Source organism: Nycticebus coucang, chromosome 2 (assembly GCF_027406575.1).
Source record: "Nycticebus coucang isolate mNycCou1 chromosome 2, mNycCou1.pri, whole genome shotgun sequence".
NCBI lineage: Eukaryota > Metazoa > Chordata > Mammalia > Primates > Lorisidae > Nycticebus > Nycticebus coucang.
The window spans coordinates 78,310,811-78,331,635 of NC_069781.1; the positions used below are offsets into that span (position 1 = coordinate 78,310,811).

The 20,825-nt window shown below is 43.1% G+C and overlaps 1 protein-coding gene across 9 annotated transcripts in view; it reads right to left on the reverse strand.

Annotated features, from left to right (window-relative positions):
- The window catches only part of KANK1 (KN motif and ankyrin repeat domains 1), a 217,061-nt gene that overhangs the window by 17,644 nt on the left and 178,592 nt on the right, over positions 1-20,825 (reverse strand). For 7 of the 9 annotated variants that reach the window (XM_053574315.1, XM_053574307.1, XM_053574287.1 and 4 more), the window contains one exon: positions 6,108-8,759. In XM_053574315.1, the coding sequence (XP_053430290.1) occupies positions 6,108-8,759 (2,652 nt within the window). Of the gene's footprint in view, positions 1-6,107; positions 8,760-10,387; positions 10,597-10,617; positions 10,801-20,825 lie in introns of those variants that run through there. The other 2 variants (XM_053574333.1, XM_053574322.1) reach the window with 2 other exon arrangements.

Genomic DNA, 20,825 nt, shown 5'->3' on the forward strand with positions numbered 1-20,825 from the left:
GAAAACTATTTTAAGGAAAAATAGAGTGAAAACTAGAACTGCCAGGTTTTTAAAGAGATTATCCTCTTCGTTTACTGCCCGATATTTATCCATCCAGAATAGGTACTAGGTGTTGGTACATAGTAATAGGTTTCTAAATTTGTTAAAAAATTTCTTCTTAAAAAGTTGTTCTGGTCAACTATTCTAACTATTCTAGCATGTTAATTCATATTTTTGCTAATAAAAGTTGTTCTGGTCAACTATTCTAACTATTCTAGCATGTTAATTCATATTTTTGCTAATAATGCCAAGTGCTTTCTGCAAACACAAGTCGCTATGAACAATGTAGCCAGCTAATTAGCCATGTTGCTGGCCAGATTTCCAGCTTGACATCCTGATTTGATTTTTGAAAAACATCTATTTTAAAGTTACTTGTCAAAAATAGGTGGGACTGAAATTTGATTCATCACAGACGTGATTCAATCATTTAGGTATTTTTCCCAACATTTAACCAAGAATCCAAAAGGATTTGAAATAATGCTTCTAGTTTTTCATTATGAAAAAGGGCTTTCCAACCTAAGCAAGAGCAAGATCCTAGCTCTACTAAAAATAGAAAAATTAGCCAGTGTGGTGGCACATGCCTATAGTCCCAGGTACTGGGGGAGGCTGAGCCAGGAGATTCCTTGAGCCCAATAGTTTGAGGCTGTTGTGAGGGGGAGGGAGGAAGGAAGGCAGGCTGGCTGGCTCTCCAGACTTCAGGCCTGCAGGCCTTCTGCTCCTTCCAGCTGTTACACCTGCAGGGTTCCAGAAACCCTGACTTTGAGTTAGTTTAATGCTCTTCTTCATTCATGAAGGATCACCTTCCTTTTTGGAGCATATTACTTTTGGAAAGTAGGTAGCTTTGGTGGAGGAGAAAGGACAATCCCTTTCTGTTCCTAGGCTCTCCTCGCAGAACCATGCCCAAATGCTGGTGCAGAGTCACCAACGTAAACAGAAAACACAGACTGGAGATGGAAACCTTAAATGGTCAGAGCTGCAGGGTTAGTCATTTCCAGGGCCAGTCTGATATTTTCCTTGGAACATACCAGACAGCTGTCCTGACTGTATCTAAAAGTGTGTACTCACTTAGAAATTAAAAAGCTAGAGTGGATTAAGAATTAGAGTCTCCCTCACTGCTACCCCACCCACATTTAATTACATACCATCCCAAGACTTGATCCAGAAAGCCCAGGCTAACAAGCTGCTTTAAATAAAGCTGGGGTAGGAAGATGTGCTCTGCGCTCTTTCCTATCCAGCTAAGGTTCTTCTTCCAGGTTCAGATAGTTCCCATCTCTTTGTTGCATACAGTTGACAAGTAAAGCACAGCTATCAACTGGTATGAACAGAGCAGACTTTAAACATCTTTCCTGAGCTATGAATGACTTGCGGCTCCAAAGAATAAACAACTGTAGGCATCTTCCAATATACTCTCTACATTTGTCATTAAAGACTGGACATCCCCGACCTCAAAGCCACTTCAGTTCTCAAACTCCAAAACCACCAATCACCATGCTTTAGCATAGATACTTGAGGATTCATTCAGAGTAAACTTGCATCATTTTGTCAACCCCCACCCCCAGTCTATTAGCATTTCACTTGTACCCATTTAAGGTGACAAAGCAACACTTTAAAAGAGTACAAGATTTTCAAACAAGTATTAACTGAAGGGCTCACAAAGGTGATAGACTTTAAATCTTCTGAAAAGATTTTCTGAGGGGGTGGCGCCTGTGGTTCAAAGGAGTAGGGCCCCAACCCCATATGCCAGAGATGGCAGGTTCAAACCCAGCACTGGCCAAAAACTGGAAAAAAAAAAAAAATTTTCTGAGGGTAACATAAACTAGATCTATTATTTCAAGTTTTCTTAAAGTTACTGATCCCTTTGGGAATCAAGTGAATATTAGGCACTTTCTTTATAAAAAGCACATGAAGCATTGCTCTAGGGTCATTTACTTCAACATTTCCCTGAAATAAGACCTAGCTGTGCCTATTGAGTGGTAGTACAGAACCCATGGATTTTAGGTAAAAAGTTCCCCAGCTGAATCGGATGGGTGGTCTGGAGAAGAATGACTTTTATAGATTCCAGAAGCCCTTATTTTGAGTTATTATAATGCTCTTGTAGCGCCTTTCTTTTTTTTTTTTTTGGTACCAGGGTAAGTAAATGGTGTATTATAATTAGGAGAAAACTAACTAGAAATGGTATTTTGTAACCACTTTATTTCCTTGCTTTCGCTTTGGCTCTGACCTATCTAAAAACTCACTTTCACAGTTGTAGGGATAAAGTCAAGTTCATGGACTTTTTAACAAACTCAACATAACTAAGAGAGCAAATTTGAAAACTGATTTTTAAAAGCAATTGAGCATAAGAGATTAATTTTCTATAAATCATGTGGCAGGCAGTTAGATTCCACTGTTAACAGTTTTGTTTACATTTGTTCAGAGACAGTTGTCTGGAATTTCTCTCTCCTCTTTCTTATTTTTTTTCCTTCTAGAGAACTGCCCCTCCCCCACCCCAACTCCTCAAACCAAAACAACCAGTTGATTTACAGGAATAATAAACATTTTTTCCCCCAAGATGTTTTTTGTTATTAAAACTTACTTCCTCTTAACTTTTTAATCCCATGAAAGAAAATATTAAATATATTAAACTCACACTACCAGGAATTAAAAATACACTTTATAGAACACCTCTGGTCACCATCAGATCTTGGTGCCATCGAAACCAAGACATTGTCTCTCAAATCCTGGAAAAATATCTGTGACCTTTAAGGTGAAAATACACATAAGCAGACTGTGTATGATTCAAATTTTATTATTAAAAAGTATGTTTCTAAAACACAAGCCTGCATACACGCACACCTGTACACACCAAGCACACAGGGGCTACCATGCGGATACACAAGGGCAGCTTTTATTCTTTACCGTATGCTCTTCTCAACTGTTAATTTGTTATGATAGCACATTCCAGTCGTAATTAACAAAATGAACAGGGCTGTTAGGTATTTTGATGCTGCTAAAAATAATGCTTTTTTGTATACTAAAAAGTGATGCCATTATCAAATCTTCAACTCTAGGAAAAATGAACAACATGGATCGGCTGTTAATACACTGTTTTGAGCTCTGAACTGATTCTGAATAATTCTGGACTGAAAATTTCTTGCAGGTATTTTATGTTTTCCATTTTTGTCTATACATTATTTTGATAAAATTTTTACTTGGGGAGGCATAAAAATTGGAGTAGGGGAGAACGATAAAGATAAAAATTTAGATTGAAAACAAAAGGCCGTTTGTACAACTTTTCTTTGGCAATTTGTTCTATATCCACATTTGCATTTCTGGAAGTACTCAGTGATAGGAGCAGCCAGCTTTTATTGAGCATTTATCATGAGTGCTGCAGTCTCCTCCAAATGCTGCACTCCATGGCTCACTGACTCTTCCTCACAACCCAGAAAGGGAACAAAGACAACTTGCTCTACTGGTAGAGAAAGAATTTGAATTAAGACTGGCTTTAGAGCCCCAAATGAACAACTTCTTTTTTTTTTGCAGTTTTTGGCCAGGGCCAGGTTTGAACCCGCCACCTCCAGTATATGGGGCCAGTACCCTACTCCTTTGAGTCACAGGCATCGCCCCCAAATGAACAACTTCTTTTGAGTACAGTATTAGGTTCAGATACAAGTGATCATTTATATGCTCTTTGGTAAGTGTCAAACCCAAGTTCCCTATTATTTGCGGATTGAGTTTGAAATGAGCACCTTGTCGTATTCCTTGTGGCACAGAAATGCACGCTGGATTGTAGGCAACTCCATCGTGCCTGGTGCACATGGAAAGCCCAGAGCACGGGCCTACACCTTCACTCCTCAGATTCCAGGCGCTGAGAACCTCGCTGAGAATCAAACTCAGTTTTCAGTCCATGTAACAAATATCAGGTAATATAAATCGAATGCTCTGGGTTCATTTCCTAACCTGACTCTTCCTTCTTAGGACTTTAAAGCAAAACGGTTAAGCTACAAATGTGATGTGAATTACAGAATTAAAGTTGTTCTTATGTGTTCTGAGAAAGGTTGCCACTATGATTAAATAAGTGCTACCAAAAATATTTATTATTTTGCTCATGAACGCTGTAGGTCTCCTGTGTTTCGGCTGATTAATTAGGTGCTGGTTTGCAGGATCAGATCTAAACAGTGATGTGCAGAATGTCAGCATGACTGGAAATAGACCAAAAAACACTGTAACACAGCCAGGCCAAACTCGCTCCCCGGGCTCCACACTCAACTGGTCGGGCACATTGCTCCAGTGTTACAGCTGAATATTTTTGGCAAGAATGTGAAATAAAAACCCTGGTTTGGGGAGGCGGGAGGAAGGCTAGGGAAAACAATGCTTTTATAACGGATGATCCACTGTGTCATTTGTGTCTGGAGCTATTTAAGAATTTTATTTTGACTTCAACATCTGACATCATTGATTTTTAAAAGGATGTGGAAGCAGACATGGTATTAATTACCTCAGACTTTGCTTCAGTTCACATATTTTAATCCTGTTTATTCTAAAATGACTCCCCAGTACATTTATTGAAACCCTTGTACTCTAAAATGCAAAAGCCCACACAGCAGCTGTCGTGTTCATTTTTTTATCTTCCACAACAAACTATCTCTGTCCCACAGCACAGACAGATACAATAAAGAGTAATTCAGGTTTGAAAGTGGAAACCTAGGAATATATAAAAATGATCTATTTCAGTTCATTGCCTTCTTAGGTCATAAATGGAAAAAAGAAAGACTGAAATCTTTGTGGATGGCTTTTTGGCACCCTCCGTGTAGGGCACACTTTCACATCAAATTAATTTAATGCAAACCCTTCTCAGGTCACACTGGTTCAGGATTGGAGAGCCAAGAACGTAAGCTTGGGGCTGTGGCCCCAGACCCAGGATAATACACTGTGAGACACCGTGCAACTGCTAACAAGGGAATTCATTTTAGTGAGGCTTATAGGGAAATACTATGTCATAAAACAGTCCAGGGTAACTCTCAATTAGTAGCTTCAATTTGAAGAAAAGCAGGGGTGACCAGGAATTCCCATGAACAAGGAAAAGGCTGAGAAAGACAAAAACATAAGCCCTTATCAAAACGAACAGTGGAAAAGATTCCCTTCTCTCAGAGCTCTTGCTCGAGGGTCCCTGGTCAGAGAGGCTTTCCTTGACTACCTTTATCTCAAATAGCCCCTACCCCTAACCACTGTCACTTGCGATTCCCGTAACTGGAGTTATTTCTTCATGGTATTTATCACCTGCTAACATATTTTAGGTCTCTTGCTCTGTGCTCTGACTGGAATGGAAGTACATGAAGACAGGGACTCTGGGTTTGTTCATAGCACTATCCTCAGAGCCTATGCTTGAAACTGAGTAGGAATTCAATGCTGCTGCTGCTGATTTTGAGAGACAGAGGCTTGCTATGTTGCCCAGGCTGGCCTTGAATTCCTGAGCTCAAGTGATATTCCTCCCTCAGCCTCCTGAATAGCTGGGATTAAAGTGTGTGTGTGGTTCAAATTCAATAATTATTTGCTCAATTAATAAACGAGGTAATGGAGTGTCTATCCCCTCATAAAAATTTTAACTGAAAACATTTTATACAATTGCGTTCCTAATTGATAATATACTGGTAACTACAGGTATAAACAGCGTAAGATTTTTTTTTTTTAGGCAGTTCTATATAACAGTAACTAGAAGACAAGGAATAAGGCATCATATCAAAGTAGGTGGCCCAGAAGACAGCCTCTAGGCCAGTGGTTCCAACCTTCGTGACCCACAGGTTGAGAACCGCTGCTCTAGGCCAAACAACACTAGAGTTTACTTTTCTTCTAACCTTAATCCTCAGCCAGATGCCAGTGAAGCTACCAGATAATGAAAAGCAACAGAGTTGCCTATAGATTTTGACCCTTGGTTTTCTGTCTACAAATTACCAATTAAAGTTTTCTCCAAAAAATGGTTCCAACAGCTATAAATAAATCAATGAATGAATAAATAAATCAATCCTCAGTTCCTGTAAAGACATTCTTCTCCATCTTCCCTCCTTTCTAGTTCCCAGGGTGCCACCTACCTGTGATTTTACCCAGACTGGTTTTCTGGAAGTCAGGGTTCCTCAGCTCTTCAGCACTTGCAGACTTCATGACAGAGTTGATGGATGACAAGGTACTGATGAGCTGTGAATTGAGGGAGCCAATCTGGGAGTGGGGCTCCCCAAAAGCTTCTGCCAGTTCACTGTAGTTTTCAGCCAGCAGTGTTTGCTGCTCTGCCAGCAGCTTCTGGATACGCTCAATGTAGTGATCCAAGCCAGTCATCATTCCAGGTGGAGCCTGGGGCTGGGGGTTCTCAAGGAGCTCCCCTACAGGCTCGTCCCCAACACCCACGCTCCTCGTGCTGGCTACTAGCCCCACAGCCAACTGCGGGGGCCCACAAGCTATGGTCCTCATTTTCACACCAACCAGATAGTTGTCATTGATACTGATCTGCCCCACGCCTGATTCTTTGGTCTTCACAGTGGATGGCCTATCAAACCCAGAACTGCCAGAAAGCAATGTCCCAACACCAATGGACCGCATCTTGGTGGAGGAGTTGACATCCTTGACACGGCCTTCTCCTATAGCCACTGTCCGCATCTCCACAGCCTGGGTGCTGGTCTGCTTGTCCAAAGTGCTTAGGGAAGTGTTTGTGCAGGATTCTACGAGGGTGGCTGTCTCGGTGTTGGTGGACTGGTTCACCTGTTCCAGATCCATGCTGGTGTGCTGGTCAGTGGTACAAGGCACTGCCATGACAGCAGCTTCCACCTGGCCAACAGCCTCGGTACTCACACTCCGGGAGGTACACTCCTTTGGAAAGCAGACAGTCACATCAACAGAACAGTCTCCACAACCAATAGATCGCACTTCTTTGAGATTCAAGTTTGTCTTGAGGAGTGTCAGGTCGTTCACAGACTCCTCTGTGTTACTGCCTGTTTCACAGACACTGACTTCCACGCCCACCCTCTTGTCACACGAGTCCACAGACCTCCCAGTACATCGGTCATGCATTTCTACTCTCTCCTTAACAATCCACCAATTCATGGGCAGCTCAGGCCCTGAGACTTTCTCCTTACATTCCGGCTGGCAGGAGATGCCTACACTATTTGTTTGCACAGAGGTCCCCACACACGTGTCCACCATATTCACGTGATTGCCAACCATTTGGTCTCGGGTCTGCACCACTGCCTCCACCATCTTGCTGAAAACAAGTGGCTGGGCCATCGTGGCTTTGTCAACTTTTTTCCTCGACCCAGCAGCCTGTAGTTCTTGTTTTAGTTTAGTCATCTCCCGGTCATGGGTGGTTTCTTTCAGCTGTACTTCCAGGCGGTAGATCTTTTCCTTTAAGGCTTCTATGGTCTGCTGTTGCAGCTCAATTTCTTTATCGGCTTCAGTGGTCACTCCAAGCATGGCCTCTGTTACAGTGATGCCGCAATTCCTTGTTTCAGTGACTATCCCCACAGCTGCATCCTTACAGGACCTGGAGCTTCTGTGGTACACAACAATGTCGTTCATGTTCTCCTCAGCACCCACAGCCACTGACCGACATGCTCCATTCTCCCTCCGCTCCAAGGAGGCATCACAGCTGCTTTCCTGGATCTTCTGCTCCAGGGCCTGCATGTCCGCAGTGAGCTGCCGGAACTCCTTTATCCTCTGCGTGCTCTGCTCTACGCTCTCCATCTCTTCCTCCTCATAGTCAATGTATAATTCCCCACCACTTCTCCGGGCCCGGGAGAGCTGCTCCAGCTGGGAGGCATTCCCTGCACTGTAAGACCGCTTCCTCACACCACAGGTATCATTCTGGGATACAGCCCTTTGGTTTTTCAGCTGGGATGCCAACTGCCTTTTCTCCTCTTGCAAGACTGAGATCTTTACCTGGAGCACAGGGATGGTTCGCACCTGCTCCTCAAGCTCCTTCAGGCGTTTCAGGGCAATGGCCATCTGCTCACGGATGTGTTGCAGGTGCATGGGGCTTACATTGGTCACTGGGGTGGAGACCCCTGAGCTCAGCGGACTGTGGCGGATGGAGCTCCCCATGGAGGAAGTGGTAGGAACAGCTGGGGCATAGCCACCATAATCCCCATTGCCTTGGTATCCATTCGGAAGCTGGTGCATGGCAGGATTATGGTTTCCAGAACCCATAAAGGAAGGGAGGGAGCTTGTGGAGCCCATGCCTCCAAAACTGGCCAGCCTGGGCCTTCTGAACTCGCCCGGTGCCATCTGCATGGTGACTCTCTCCTGTTCGAGTCTTCTCCTGGTCTCCATCAGTGTCTTGGTGACATGAAGGTTGTGCTTTGGGAGTTGTGGTGAGGGAGGTGGCAGCTGTCGATTTTCTGGGATGGTAAGAAAAGGGGGAGAGGTCTCCAGAGGGGCAGGTGGTCTTGAGATTGGATTTGATGTTACTTGGCTTCTGGCTAGGAGGAAGTTAGGACACTGCTTGTTGTCATCGCTGTTGGAAGATGAGAGGGATTCAGTGGAAGTCCATACACCAGGTGTGGCCCTGGGTTCTGGGCATGGCACAGATGGCTTCCGCCTCTTCTGGATGTTCAGTTTCTTGATGGTGTTTCCCTTCTGTATGTCATCCACGTATTTGAGGAAATCTAAGTCTAGTTGATAACCATAGGGTGTCTCCACAAAATAAGGGTCTTTCTGTTCTTTGTCATGGTCTCCATTCAGAACATCATCTGCTTTTACTAAGACAAAGAGAAGAGAATGTTATAAGGATATGTAATACACAAAATGGTAAAAATAACATTGGTGTATGCTGCAGTGTAGCTAGGTACTATGATTTTAAGAATTAACAGACCTATGATCTAACTGTGAGTCTACAACTTAACAGTTGGGAAAGCAAGTCAATAAACTTTTCTCAACTCCAGTTTCGCTCTGAGTAAAAATGGAGATGTAAGTATTCAATTCACAGGGTTACAAGAATGTCATAAAATAATGATTTTTAAAGAGCCAAGCACACAAGTAAATCCTTACTAAGTACTTTATTTTTATAAGAAGGCATTAAGTCAGTCTTGAAAGCACTGTCAAGTAGATCATTCATTTGTCCTCTACAGTCGCTCAATGTATACACAGCAGACACGAAGACTACTATATTATAAAGTGTTACCTGAGACACAAAAAGCTACAAGTCAGTAGCAGACTAGCAGAGTAAGGTAGCAGCAGAACCAGGTGGCCTAGGATGTGAATTCTCCTCCTGCTACTCTTTTGCAGACTGGGCAGCCTTTCTGCATGGTGGCCACCAAGTGCCTGGCCACCTCCATAAGATCACAATTTCTCCCCTGAGAAAGTCAGTACAGGAGGGATGCTGAGTGATTAACTCTGGCAGCACAGGTACTAGAACACACTCAAAGAAAAGATTTCAATCCTATTTTGTGTCTTCCACTTCTCATTTTCTCTCCTTATTTAAAGAAAACCACCACCTTCTCCCAATTAGGGGAGAAGTTTTCTCCACTTTGACTTCTTTTGGACAGAATATTCACTATCCCAGGAATACCCTGTTTCATATTTGCAACGAATACAAACAGATGCAAAGGAGAATGAAAACAAGGGCAAACCTATACTCCAGCCGCCGGGTTATGTGGCATTTGATAGAGGCTACTTCTGGGAAACATTTAAAAAAGAAAACACAAGAACCTTTCAAAGCACAGACCTTGCTGCTGACCTGAGCTATGTGTTTCAAATCTAAAAGCAAGGCCATTTTTGTTTATTTAAATTGTAGGATCAAGTAATATATTTTCTTAGAATCATACTAACTCTTGAAATTTTCAGAGCTATGGGAGGGACCCACAGCAACAAGTGAAAATGTAAGCCATATGCACCCCTGCCCTGTCCTGGGTATACAAACCTACGCGATTGCTGTCAAGGTTGAAGTAACTTCCAGCAAACTGGGTTGCTGGCTGCCCTCCCAACCCCCAACACTCCTGAGCACTTCCATCTGACAGTGTGACATCTCTGAGTAACATTTCTGCCTCCATTTGCCCACTCTCTCCTGAAATACTGGAAAGAAAAGTACAAAAAGTTTGCCAAGCAGAGAAACGAAAACAGTATGGATTATTTAGGACGTGATTTTTAAAATACCAAACTGTTTTATTTAGCTCGTAGAATGCAGGCAATAGATTTCTTTTCTAACCCATGTGAGAAATGAATTCCACGCGAAAGACGCGCTCAGCAGCAACTGTTTTCTAGCCTGGGAATGGGAGGGCCAACCCGGAGCGCTGGTGCCGGGAAACTTGTGCTTTCGCGGACAGAACGTGTTTCCTTCTAACTTCAACTCTACAAGGAGAACGCGCTTGCTCAAAATATGCAGCCAGACCTGTTTCTAGCCGTGTCTGAAATTCCACAAGCAAAGAGAAACTGCAGGCTCGGTGTGAGACAGGCAGACAGATCCTGCCGGCGAATCCAAGCTGGACCTCTCTAGACCCGGGCGGGTAGCGGGGGAAGAGCGGAGAGGCCACGGCCTTCCTTCCCGCCCCTCGCCCAGGCCACCGGGGAACTGGGCTCCGTGCCCACCACCCAGCGACCGGCAGCGGCCGCCGCACTCACCCTGCGCCTCGGACGTCGGCGATCCTCACCCCGTAAGGAAAAGAGTCCCAACGTTGGCGTAAACTTGGCCCCGCCGCGGCGCGCAAACCCCATAGGCCGGGCTTTCACCAATGAAGTCTCCCGCGGGCTTGGTGACACCACCCCCGGCACACTCAGCTGTTCGGCATTCCCTGTTTTCTTAAAACAGGAAACCCCGGCTCATTTGAAAATGGGTGTTCTTCACTCTGGTCTTGCCAGGAGTAAAAATAAAGCCAGCAAGTTAAGCATCTCCACAGAAAGACTCTGTCTTTCCTATACCCTTCACCTCTTCATCAAAGGGTCTGTGTTCTCCCCTGGGAACTAAGCAGCGTCAGCCCCCAGTCACCTGAGCCAGGGCAGAGGGACAATCAGCGCCACTGTTCCAGGAGTCCCCAGCAGGACTCGCCGCTCCCAGCACTGCAGGGACTCTTCCCTCCTGCAAGTAACGGCAAGTGTCCCTTAACATTCAGCTCAACAGAGCCTTTGCCACTGATAGAAATTTCTTTAAAACAAATTAAAAACAAAACCTTTTCTCTGGTTACAAAAGTAAAACATGCTTATTTTTAAGAGTTACATACAAACCATTTAAAGAAGAAAAAAAAAAGTCACTGATACCTCACCACGTAGTGGCAAATGTTAATATTTTGGCATAACGCCTAGATTTTTTCTGTGTGTTTCTTAGCATAGGTACTTTTCTCACTTAAGCATTTTCAATAGGAAAGATGATCAGGTTATGTCAAGACTCAGAACACAATAAAATACATCCCCTTTTAGCACAAATTAACGGGCCCATCTTTAGTTATTTCTCAAGTTCAACTTGTGAAAATCACAAAGGCATGGGTCACACTCAATTATCCCCAAGTGAACTTTGGACTTCTAGCTCTGAGAACCAGGAGAAGTTAGAATTTAACCACGTTAGGCTTGATAATTTCCGAATATTGCCTAAACCAGTCTACCCAGAGAGCTTATATTCAGATTTACTTCTTCAGCAACTATAAAGTAAGATATGTTCTCAAAGTGTCATTTTTACAGATAATTATTCATGGTACAAATTATTATACAATTAAATAAAAATATCCAATGTTCTTATTTTATCTCCTGCTTTCCAGTGTACCTTTACGTCCCACATTAACATAAATATGGCATTTACAAGTCCCTAATTTATTTCCCAGCTTTATCAAAACGAAAAGCTTCTTTTTTGCCTTGTCTCTCTGTGCTGGACTATAAATATACTGACAACAAATTTAATTTTTAAATTTCTTTCATTGCTCCCCCCTCCCAAACACACATCAATTGCCAAGATGCTGAGAACAAAGCAAACGTTTTTAAATGTTTACTAAAGGAATAATTAAATGTACAGCATAACAAACTTTGGAAAACATCTTAAAGCTCTGAAGACAGAAGCTGTCTGTTAAATATTAGCAGTAAGGACATTTCTTACATGATGTTCTTTTAGTGGTTATTTTTAGGTTATGAATTAAGGAGTGATTTTTATTTTGTTCTTTGTATTTTATACATTTTTATAATACACCAGTATTTATCTTTTAAAAAATGTTACAAGCAGTAACTGATTCCAAAGGCAAAAGGAATATATTGAAATAAACTCTGAGGAACTTGATTAGGGAGGACCATGAATCGGGGCAGCCCTGGAGAAGACCTTTCTTCCTTGGTGTGCATAATCCCATTTCTCCACACTAATAGCTTCTCCCTGTTCTTAGGTGGGCAAATAAAAAGTCAGTATTTCTTTAGCCTACTTTCTGTTAGTATGGCCATAAGCAGAAATGTCAGGTAGCAACTTCTGGAAACTTCCCTTAAAAGACACAGCAATATAACATAGTGGCATGTACTTGTGTAAGACAAAAAAAACAAAACACAAGAGTAAGTTCTTTGATCTACTTTCTTTTGTTTCATCCTGCTGCCTGGAATGCAGCTGTGGCCTCTAGAACACTAGCTGCTATCTTGGCCTGTGAGCTCACACCTGGGGATAGAGGAACAATGTACTAGAAGGAATCTGGGTCTCGATGGGGCTCTGTAGATTGGAGTTACTATAATATTCCTGGAGAGTGTACAGCTATTCTTTTAAATGAAAGAGAAATACAATTTTGTTTTGTTCATCTATTGTTTTGATTCTCAGTTAACCTGAAATTGAACTGGGAACAAAAAAAAAAAAAAAAAAAAAATTTTTTTTTTTTTTTAAATAGGGTCTCACTATGTTCCCCCAGGCTTGTTTCCTGGGTTTGAACAATCCTATCTCTTGGCCGCTTGCGAACTGGGACTATAGGCATGTGCCACTGCACTCAGGTGGCACTAAAATGAATTCTAACAGGGCAGTTTCTCTCTCCATATCCCTCCTCCACACCTCCCTGCCCCAATTAAGACTAGATTTTAAAAAGAAGGAAAATGTTAAATGATAACCTGGGAAAATGTTACACTAAAACTTTTTATCACAAAAAATAAGATAAAGTTAAGAATAATTAAGTATATATAAAAACAACAGTTAAAAAAAAAAATCTAAGTGGGTTATAAAGAAAATCCGAAGTGCCTAAAAGGCCTTTTTGGACTACTAGAACTATGCTTCCTTTCACACAGCCAAAAATCTACTGGCTATATCTGCAACTGGAATTGGAGGGCTCTCTCTGGTATTTGTAAGAATTTTCTGAATGTCTGGAAATCCAGTGGTGAAGACTGCTCCTGACACCCTCTGCCCTCATTAGGTAATGTTTACTGAAAGCTTAATTGGGTGCAGAAAATGGTCCTATTCAAGAAAAAAAGTAAGAGGAGGATTTGATAAGAAATAAAATGAGATGTAGTCTAGCTGGGCCATGATTACCAAGCACCCTAAACATAACACCAACTGAACTCTGTCACAAAGGTTTATTATCAACAAGGCAGTATGACAGTGTGTGAGCAAGTGGTTCAACAGAATGGAGCTGACCAGGAGGTGAGTTCTGAAGACAAGGGAAGTGATGACAGAGAAAAAGGAAAGAGATTACATTCAAAGTGCCTAGTTAAAATGCTACAATACCAAGTCTGAAGTGTGCACCAATGGAAAATTTATTCCTATGTTCAACTTACATTTATACAATCAATATTCATACTAAAGGTATATAAATTAATATCTATCTACTTTCTATCTCATTCTTTCTACCTATCCATCTTAATATTTATTATTCTGGGAGTTGGGGACACAAACCAAAGGAAAAAAAAAAAAACACTCTGCTCTCGTAAGACTTACAACCTGGTGGGGTTGGGGATATGTGGAAAAATAATTAGGAAATGAAATATTCAGACAAAGGACTACAAAGGGGTGGCACCACCAGAATGTATGGCAGTGTGTCTAGGTAAGAGGTTGGCCTACCAGTGGGCTACATGGCTTCTTAGGTTGGCATCTTTTCAGAATCAATCTACCTCCTAAACACTAAGGGTCAAAGAGTCCTTTTTTCTCCTCTGTCTCCCAACCTAGTCTTTACAGTCTACAATTTGGGGAAACCAAGTACCAATGTGACAGCATCAATTAGATGCAGCTCTCACACTCCAGACCAAATTCTGTAGTGTTTGGAAAAGAACAACAATGGTGACTTGACTCTTCACCTATAGTATCTGTCTCCTGTAAAACTTAGTGCTCCTCATAGGGGCTCAACTTTGACATCAAGAACAATGTGAAATTTCCTTGCAATTCTTCTGGATTAACAAAAGTGAAATAAAGATATAAACATTTCTAAAATCAGGGTGGGTGGGGGGCTCACACCTGTAATCTTAACACTCTGGGAGGTCAAGGCATGTAGATTGCTTGAGCTCAGGAGTTCAAGACCAGCCTGAGCAAGAGCAAGACCCTGTCTCTACAAAAAAAAAAAAAAAAAAAAATTTAGTTGGGTATGGTGATGGGAATCTGTAGTTCTAGCTACTTGGCTGAGGCAGGAAGATTGCTAGAGCCCAGGAGTTGTGGCTGTAGTGAGCTATGCTGATGCCAGTGCAGTGTAGCCAGGGAAACAATCTTAATCCTCCCCCCAACCCCCCCCCAAAAAACAAAAATCATTTCCTCTAGATTCATAAAGTACTATATGATTTTAGCTTTTTAATAAACCAAACTTGCTATCCTATAAATAACACATGGTTTGAGAAAACATAAAAATTAATGTACTCACCAGGAAGAGGAAGACTAGAGCCTAGGAAACTAGTTCGGGAGTACTAACCTGTAAGCAGTGGATCTACACTAGGGATGATCTGGGACACACACCAATGTCTGGAGACATTTATGGGTGTCACTAAGAAGTGAAAGGGCACTACTGGCATCTGGTGGAACAGAGGCCAGGGTTGCTGCTAAATATTCTATAATGCATGGGACAATCCCTCCCTCCCCTCAACAAAGAATTCTCCAGTCCAAAATGTCAATCGTGCTGAGGCTGAGAAAACCTGTGCTAGAGAGTGGAGTAAAAATTCACACATCACAACTGAGATTTTGGCTATGTAAGCTGCGGTCCTCAAGTCTTCATTTCCCAGTGGGACCATAACACATGATGCTCCAGAGGCAGGATGATAAAAGTGCCACTTTTGAGTAAGAAAGTACTCAAAGCTTTCTACATACTCCACCACAAGGAACCATTCTTTAACATGAGTGCAAAGCACTGGGGGCATCTGAAATCATGTAACCTGCTGGACTTCTAAGTGGACGAGACTTGGATGTTATTACTTTCTCTATTAATCAGACACAGTTGATTTTTTTTTTTTTTTTGTAGAGACAGAGTCTCACTGTACCGCCCCCGAGTAGGGTGCCGTGGCGTCACACGGCTCACAGCAACCTCTAACTCTTGGGCTCACGTGATTCTCCTGCTTCAGCCTCCAGAGCAGCTGGGATTACAGGCGCCCACCACAACGCCCGGCTATTTTTTTTTCTGTTGCAGTTTGGCCGGGGCCAGGTTTGAACCCGCCACCCTCGGCATATGGGGCCGGCGCCCTACTCACTGAGCCACAGGCGCCGCCCCAGACACAGTGATTTCTTTGTTCTGGTTTCACTGTTGCACACTCTAGGCCCAATTACCCACTGATGATGCCATGAAAAATAATTATACCTGGTGCTGTAACTCTCACACACTGGTGTTTTTCACCAGATTTCCACCTGAGTGTTGAAAGTGAAAAACTTCACTACTTCCCATTAATGTCTTGTCCTGTCTCACCTGAAGCATGAAGATTTTACCTACAGAGCTGAGTCAGTCCTAGAGAAGCACGTAATGACCACAGATTCCCACGTTTCAAAGCAGCAGAGTAAAGCAACCTGCTGTTCAAGGCAGGCAAAAAGATCCGTGTCAGCAGGAAACAAAACCAATAGGATAAACTCAGGTAGAGAGGCAAGTTCTCAGGAAGCTAATTACTCAGAGTTTGAAAGTAATTGAGTTAACAAAACAACCTTCCCAGGAATGGAACAGGGTATAAAAAAGACAGCGAGGTGGAACAGCGTCCCTCTGAACGGGTTGAGCAGGAAGTGTCTCCCGATGACACTCTCAGCATTAAGCTCTTTGACACCCAACAGCTTCCCTCCCCATACTCAACCTATGTGGAGCACCCCATTTGTTAGAGAACCAAGGATAGCAATGTAAGTGTTCCTAATTATTTTTTAAAAGCATGCACAGCAGAATGTTCTCTTGCTCTTAAATTTATCAGAGAGAGAAAGAAAGAAGAAAAGAGAGAGACTGATTGACCGACTGAAACAGGGTCTTTCTATGCTGCCAGGCTGGTCTTGAACTCCTGGGCTCAAGAGATCCTGCCACTTCAGCCTCCCGAGTAGCTGGAACTACAGGAGTGCACCCACCTTCCCAGCTCAGAGCCATTTTTAAACCTGTTCTTTTCCCTCCCAGATAAAATCCATCCATCCGTCCGTTCAAATGATGGGCAACTACAAGGCTTTGTTCTAAGGCCTAAATCTCTTCCTATGGAGTTTATACCATCTGTCTCAATTTCACCAGTATCTCCTCAGGTTATAGCTGTTTTAAACTGCTACGCAATCACTTCATGCAAATAAAATGTTTACATTTAAAAAAGCAAAGTTGTGTGCCGTAAGTTTGCAAGAACTACTAGCCCCACTGACACAGCCTATGTGGCTTAACTGCAATTTTACATGCTTGGTTTGTTTATATGGCTAAAATAGAATATGTTGCTTTTTATATTCCTCAGTCTTCATAATTCCTTCATAATTCCTCTGAAAATTCAGGGGTATCCAGCCTTTTTTTTTCTTCTGTCACACACTGAAAGGAAAAGAGCTGTCTTAGTTACACATAAAATACACAAACACTAAAAATAACTGATGAGGAAAAAAAGTCTGTGCATTATTTTTGAGCTATACAATACCGCAGATAAAAACAGCACTCCGATACTCCGCATGTGGTCCGTACCTCTAAATCTTTAGATTTCCTCTCACAGCTGATCCCATCTCTACCTCTCGCCCTGTCTCCCAGACATACCACCCATCCCTCTTCCAACTTCTCCATCACTACCCTTCCCACAGCAGCTCTGTATTCCAAGTTCACCTGTTCTCACACTCTGTGAGGAGAATGCTAAGCTAAGGAAGACGCACCTGTTACACTGACAGGTAGACACTGCTGGATGCTAAGCAAAAACAGGAGGAGACAGAGGAGCAGTCCCATTCGTAAATACCAACTGTAATTCGGTGCTGTGAAAGGAAAAGGTAGATGTTACCCAAGGGACCCCACCTGGACTGTGAGTAGGGAATATCCTTCAAGGGACTCCACATTTGAGAAGTCCACTAGGCAGTGTGTGTGGAGGGTGGGCAATGGCAGAAATCTGAGGCAGAGGAGACTTGCCCCTTTTAAGAACTGAAAAGGGGACTTGGCAAAGCAACAGCGAGGTCGAGAGGGGACCAAGCCCCAGTCCTCCAGGGCTCCGTGCGCCATGGTTTTGGGTCATGGAGTGCATGGTAAAGCTATTTGAGGGTTTAAACAAGGGAACAAAGTTGAGACTGCTCAACTCCAGATGCCGCAGTACACGTATGCATGAAAATTCTCTTCAATGTCCTCTGCTAGCATTCCCACAGATTGCTCAAGTCCCCACAAATTTTTTTCTAGGTATCACAAATTCCTTTGTCCTGTTTCATTCGATATGAAATGCTGGCCATGGTTCCACCTGTGATCAACATCCTGACCCCAGACCACCCTTTTAATGTTTAGGAGGAAAGTGAAGAGGCCTGACAAATTTCAGCTACCCTGGGCTGGGCTGGAGACCAGAGTCAGGCCTCCAGACTTGTCTTCTAGGACTCTACCCATTCCCTCATTCCGCTATTAAAAAAGAAAATACTTTTCTTCAAACCAATGGATTATTTACTGCAGAGAAAAACGAGGGGATTTCCTTCTCTGAAGGTCATTCAAGTATGGCAAATCTAATCTAGGAGGGACGGATGTGGCAGAAAGGCAGAGGCAGCAAAGGCAGAAAGAAGGAAGAGAGAACTCTGTAGGAACCCAGGCGCTGTCAGGTTGAGCTGCAGAACACAGACTTGCTCCATGTTTTAGGCTCTAGGATGGGAACAGCAAGGGCTGAAAATGTGGAAGCAGCAAAGACAACACTTACCCTGACAGCCAGCAAGCATTTTTGTGGACTCAGGTGGGAAAAGCGGGCAGCCCACTGCCTCCAACTCCCATGGCTTCTCTACCCACACAAACCAGGGGCCTGACTTAGCCCATAGGGAAATCTGAAGGCAGAAGACAGACTGTAGGGGCACGTAAGCACACACTCTGAAAATCTGAAACTACCCACCTGGTGGTCTCCAACAGGTCAGTTTTGGGTCAGCTTACCTCTAGAGTCCCTTACCTGTCACTGTCTGCTTGCCTGCCAAGGATCTTTCTATGGGTGACCCATCCTACCTAAGGAACATACAACATCCAGAACTCAGATTACAACCTCTGCCCACTAGCTATTATTCTCACTTTCCAGCACACATCGGATTAGCCAGAGTCAATGGTCTATTTTACTCAAAAACTCTTTTGGACACCTCTTGGCCAGATCTGGGATAATTTGAGCATCAAAATAATATAATTTTGAAAAGTAACAAATTATAATCCAGTGAATAAATTAGGCACCTGCTATAATAAATAAATATACAAGAAGATTAATTAATAAACATAGAAGGACTCATGGAAAGAGAAAATCGCCATGTAGCAAACATTATAGTAGTGGCTGCTTCAGGCAGGAATCCTCACTGGATGCTAAAGCTAGTGGGTAGGAATTTCCTACCAGAGATCAGGATATCACTACAAAATAACATCAATCAGGAAGGGAAAAATGGTGACTCTATGGTAAAAAAATTGACAAATAACCACCCTGAAAGGTGATTAACACTGATGCTGTGTGCCCTGTAAAATGCACAAGGGACAGCTGAGCATCACTTCTGCAGTGTCCTGCTGGGGAAGCCATAGCATGAGTCTGGAAACATTCAGGATCCCACTTGAAACACATCCTACAGAATGAAAGGTCTCTGATTTTATTTTCATCTATCTGTTTACTTGAGCCAGGGTCTAGCTCTGCCGTCCAGGCTAGAGGGCAGTGGCATGGTCATAGCTCACTGCAGCCTTGAACTCCTGGCCTCAAGGGATCCTCTTATGTCATCACCCTGAAATGCTAAGATTGCAGGTGTGCAGGTGTGAGCCACCTTGCCTGGCCCTTAAAACCAGCAAGGTCATGAAAAAAAGGAAAGACTGAGAAGTGCTTCCGACTGAAGGAAAACTAAAGAGATACAACAATTGCTTCCCACCACACACACACAGAGACACAGCACAGGTGATAAAATGATAACTACTGGAGAACCTGAATCTGCATGTAAGAACTCTGAGAGATCTTTTACATATTTTCTATAAGCTTGAAATGATTTTAAGTAAGTCTCCCCTCCTCTCTTCTTTCCTTCCTTCCTTCGCCTATGCTTTGATGTCGTTGGGGTGCAAGAGTGCAGCCAGACAGTTACCAGGGGCACAGCCCAGACTGCTGGGGCTCACGTGGCAATTGAAGCAGCCTGTCTTCAGGGGCAGATGTCTTTGCTTTTCCGTGCTACATATTCTTAGAGAAATTTTACATTTGTTTAAGGTATTCCTGGAAACTTGTACAGCTTCTCAATTAGTATTTTTGTAGAGGGATATGTCCAGAGCTCCACTATAAAGAATGTCTAAAAGCTCCTTTCTGTGGCATTTTACATCTTCAACAATTCAGCCCCAGTCCAGCATCGCCCACGCCCCTTCCACCTGGCCCTCCACCTGCCATGCAACTTTGAAGCCAACCCACCTTTACTCCTTCTGTTCCCACTCCCAGCTTGCCCTTCTCTGTACTCTTCCATCTTAGAGGCCCAACCAGATTTGGTCCTATGTAAAGCTTTGCTTACTCTCAACTGCTCTGTCCCAGGAAGAACTGGTCACTTTTTTCCCTCCACTCTCCTAAAATGCTTTGGCTGTGTACACTGACCTGTGTTGTAGTTAGCAGCACATGACTGCCTGCCCCCCCCCATCCCGGTGGTGTTTTGGGGGAAACAGAAGCCAAGCAGTGTTGATTTTTTTTGTATTCCCTAGTGCCCAGCACGGTGCCTGGGACACAGAATGCTTAATATCTGTTGAAATGGAAAAACCCACCTCTAGGCATCTACTGATAAATAAGTACAGTAGAGAAAGAGATCTAATTTAAAGCAGCCACTCTCAGGCCAAACTGCCTGAGTTTGAATCTCAGTTCTACCATTTTCCAGGTGCTAGTACGTTAGCACCTATACTCCGACTATATAATCAGTAAAATAATACATCAGAATCTCTGTAAGTTGACGACCTAAGAGATGAGGAACTAGGCCTATTGTACTGACACGTACACGTGGTACATGTCCTATCTATGAAAATTAGGTGAACTTGAGGTGGTTAACATAGAGAGGTGGTCAGCTATGGAGGTTCTACAGCCATCCCTGCATCACCAGGTTGTTGTGAGGCATGCAGAACATGTCTGTTATCACACCTCGTATTACTGGATGACCCACAAGCACATAGCCCTGGCACCCCACAGCCAGTCCAGAATTCCTTCTCTCTACCATGCCACTCTACCCCCATGAAGTCAGGGCTTGAGATGTTTGTGCTACTTGTTCAAGATCAAGTAGGTGTGCTAAATTCTTGGGTCGACATTGGTTTCTGCTTGCTAGCATGGACGAGGGAGATGCCAGGAGA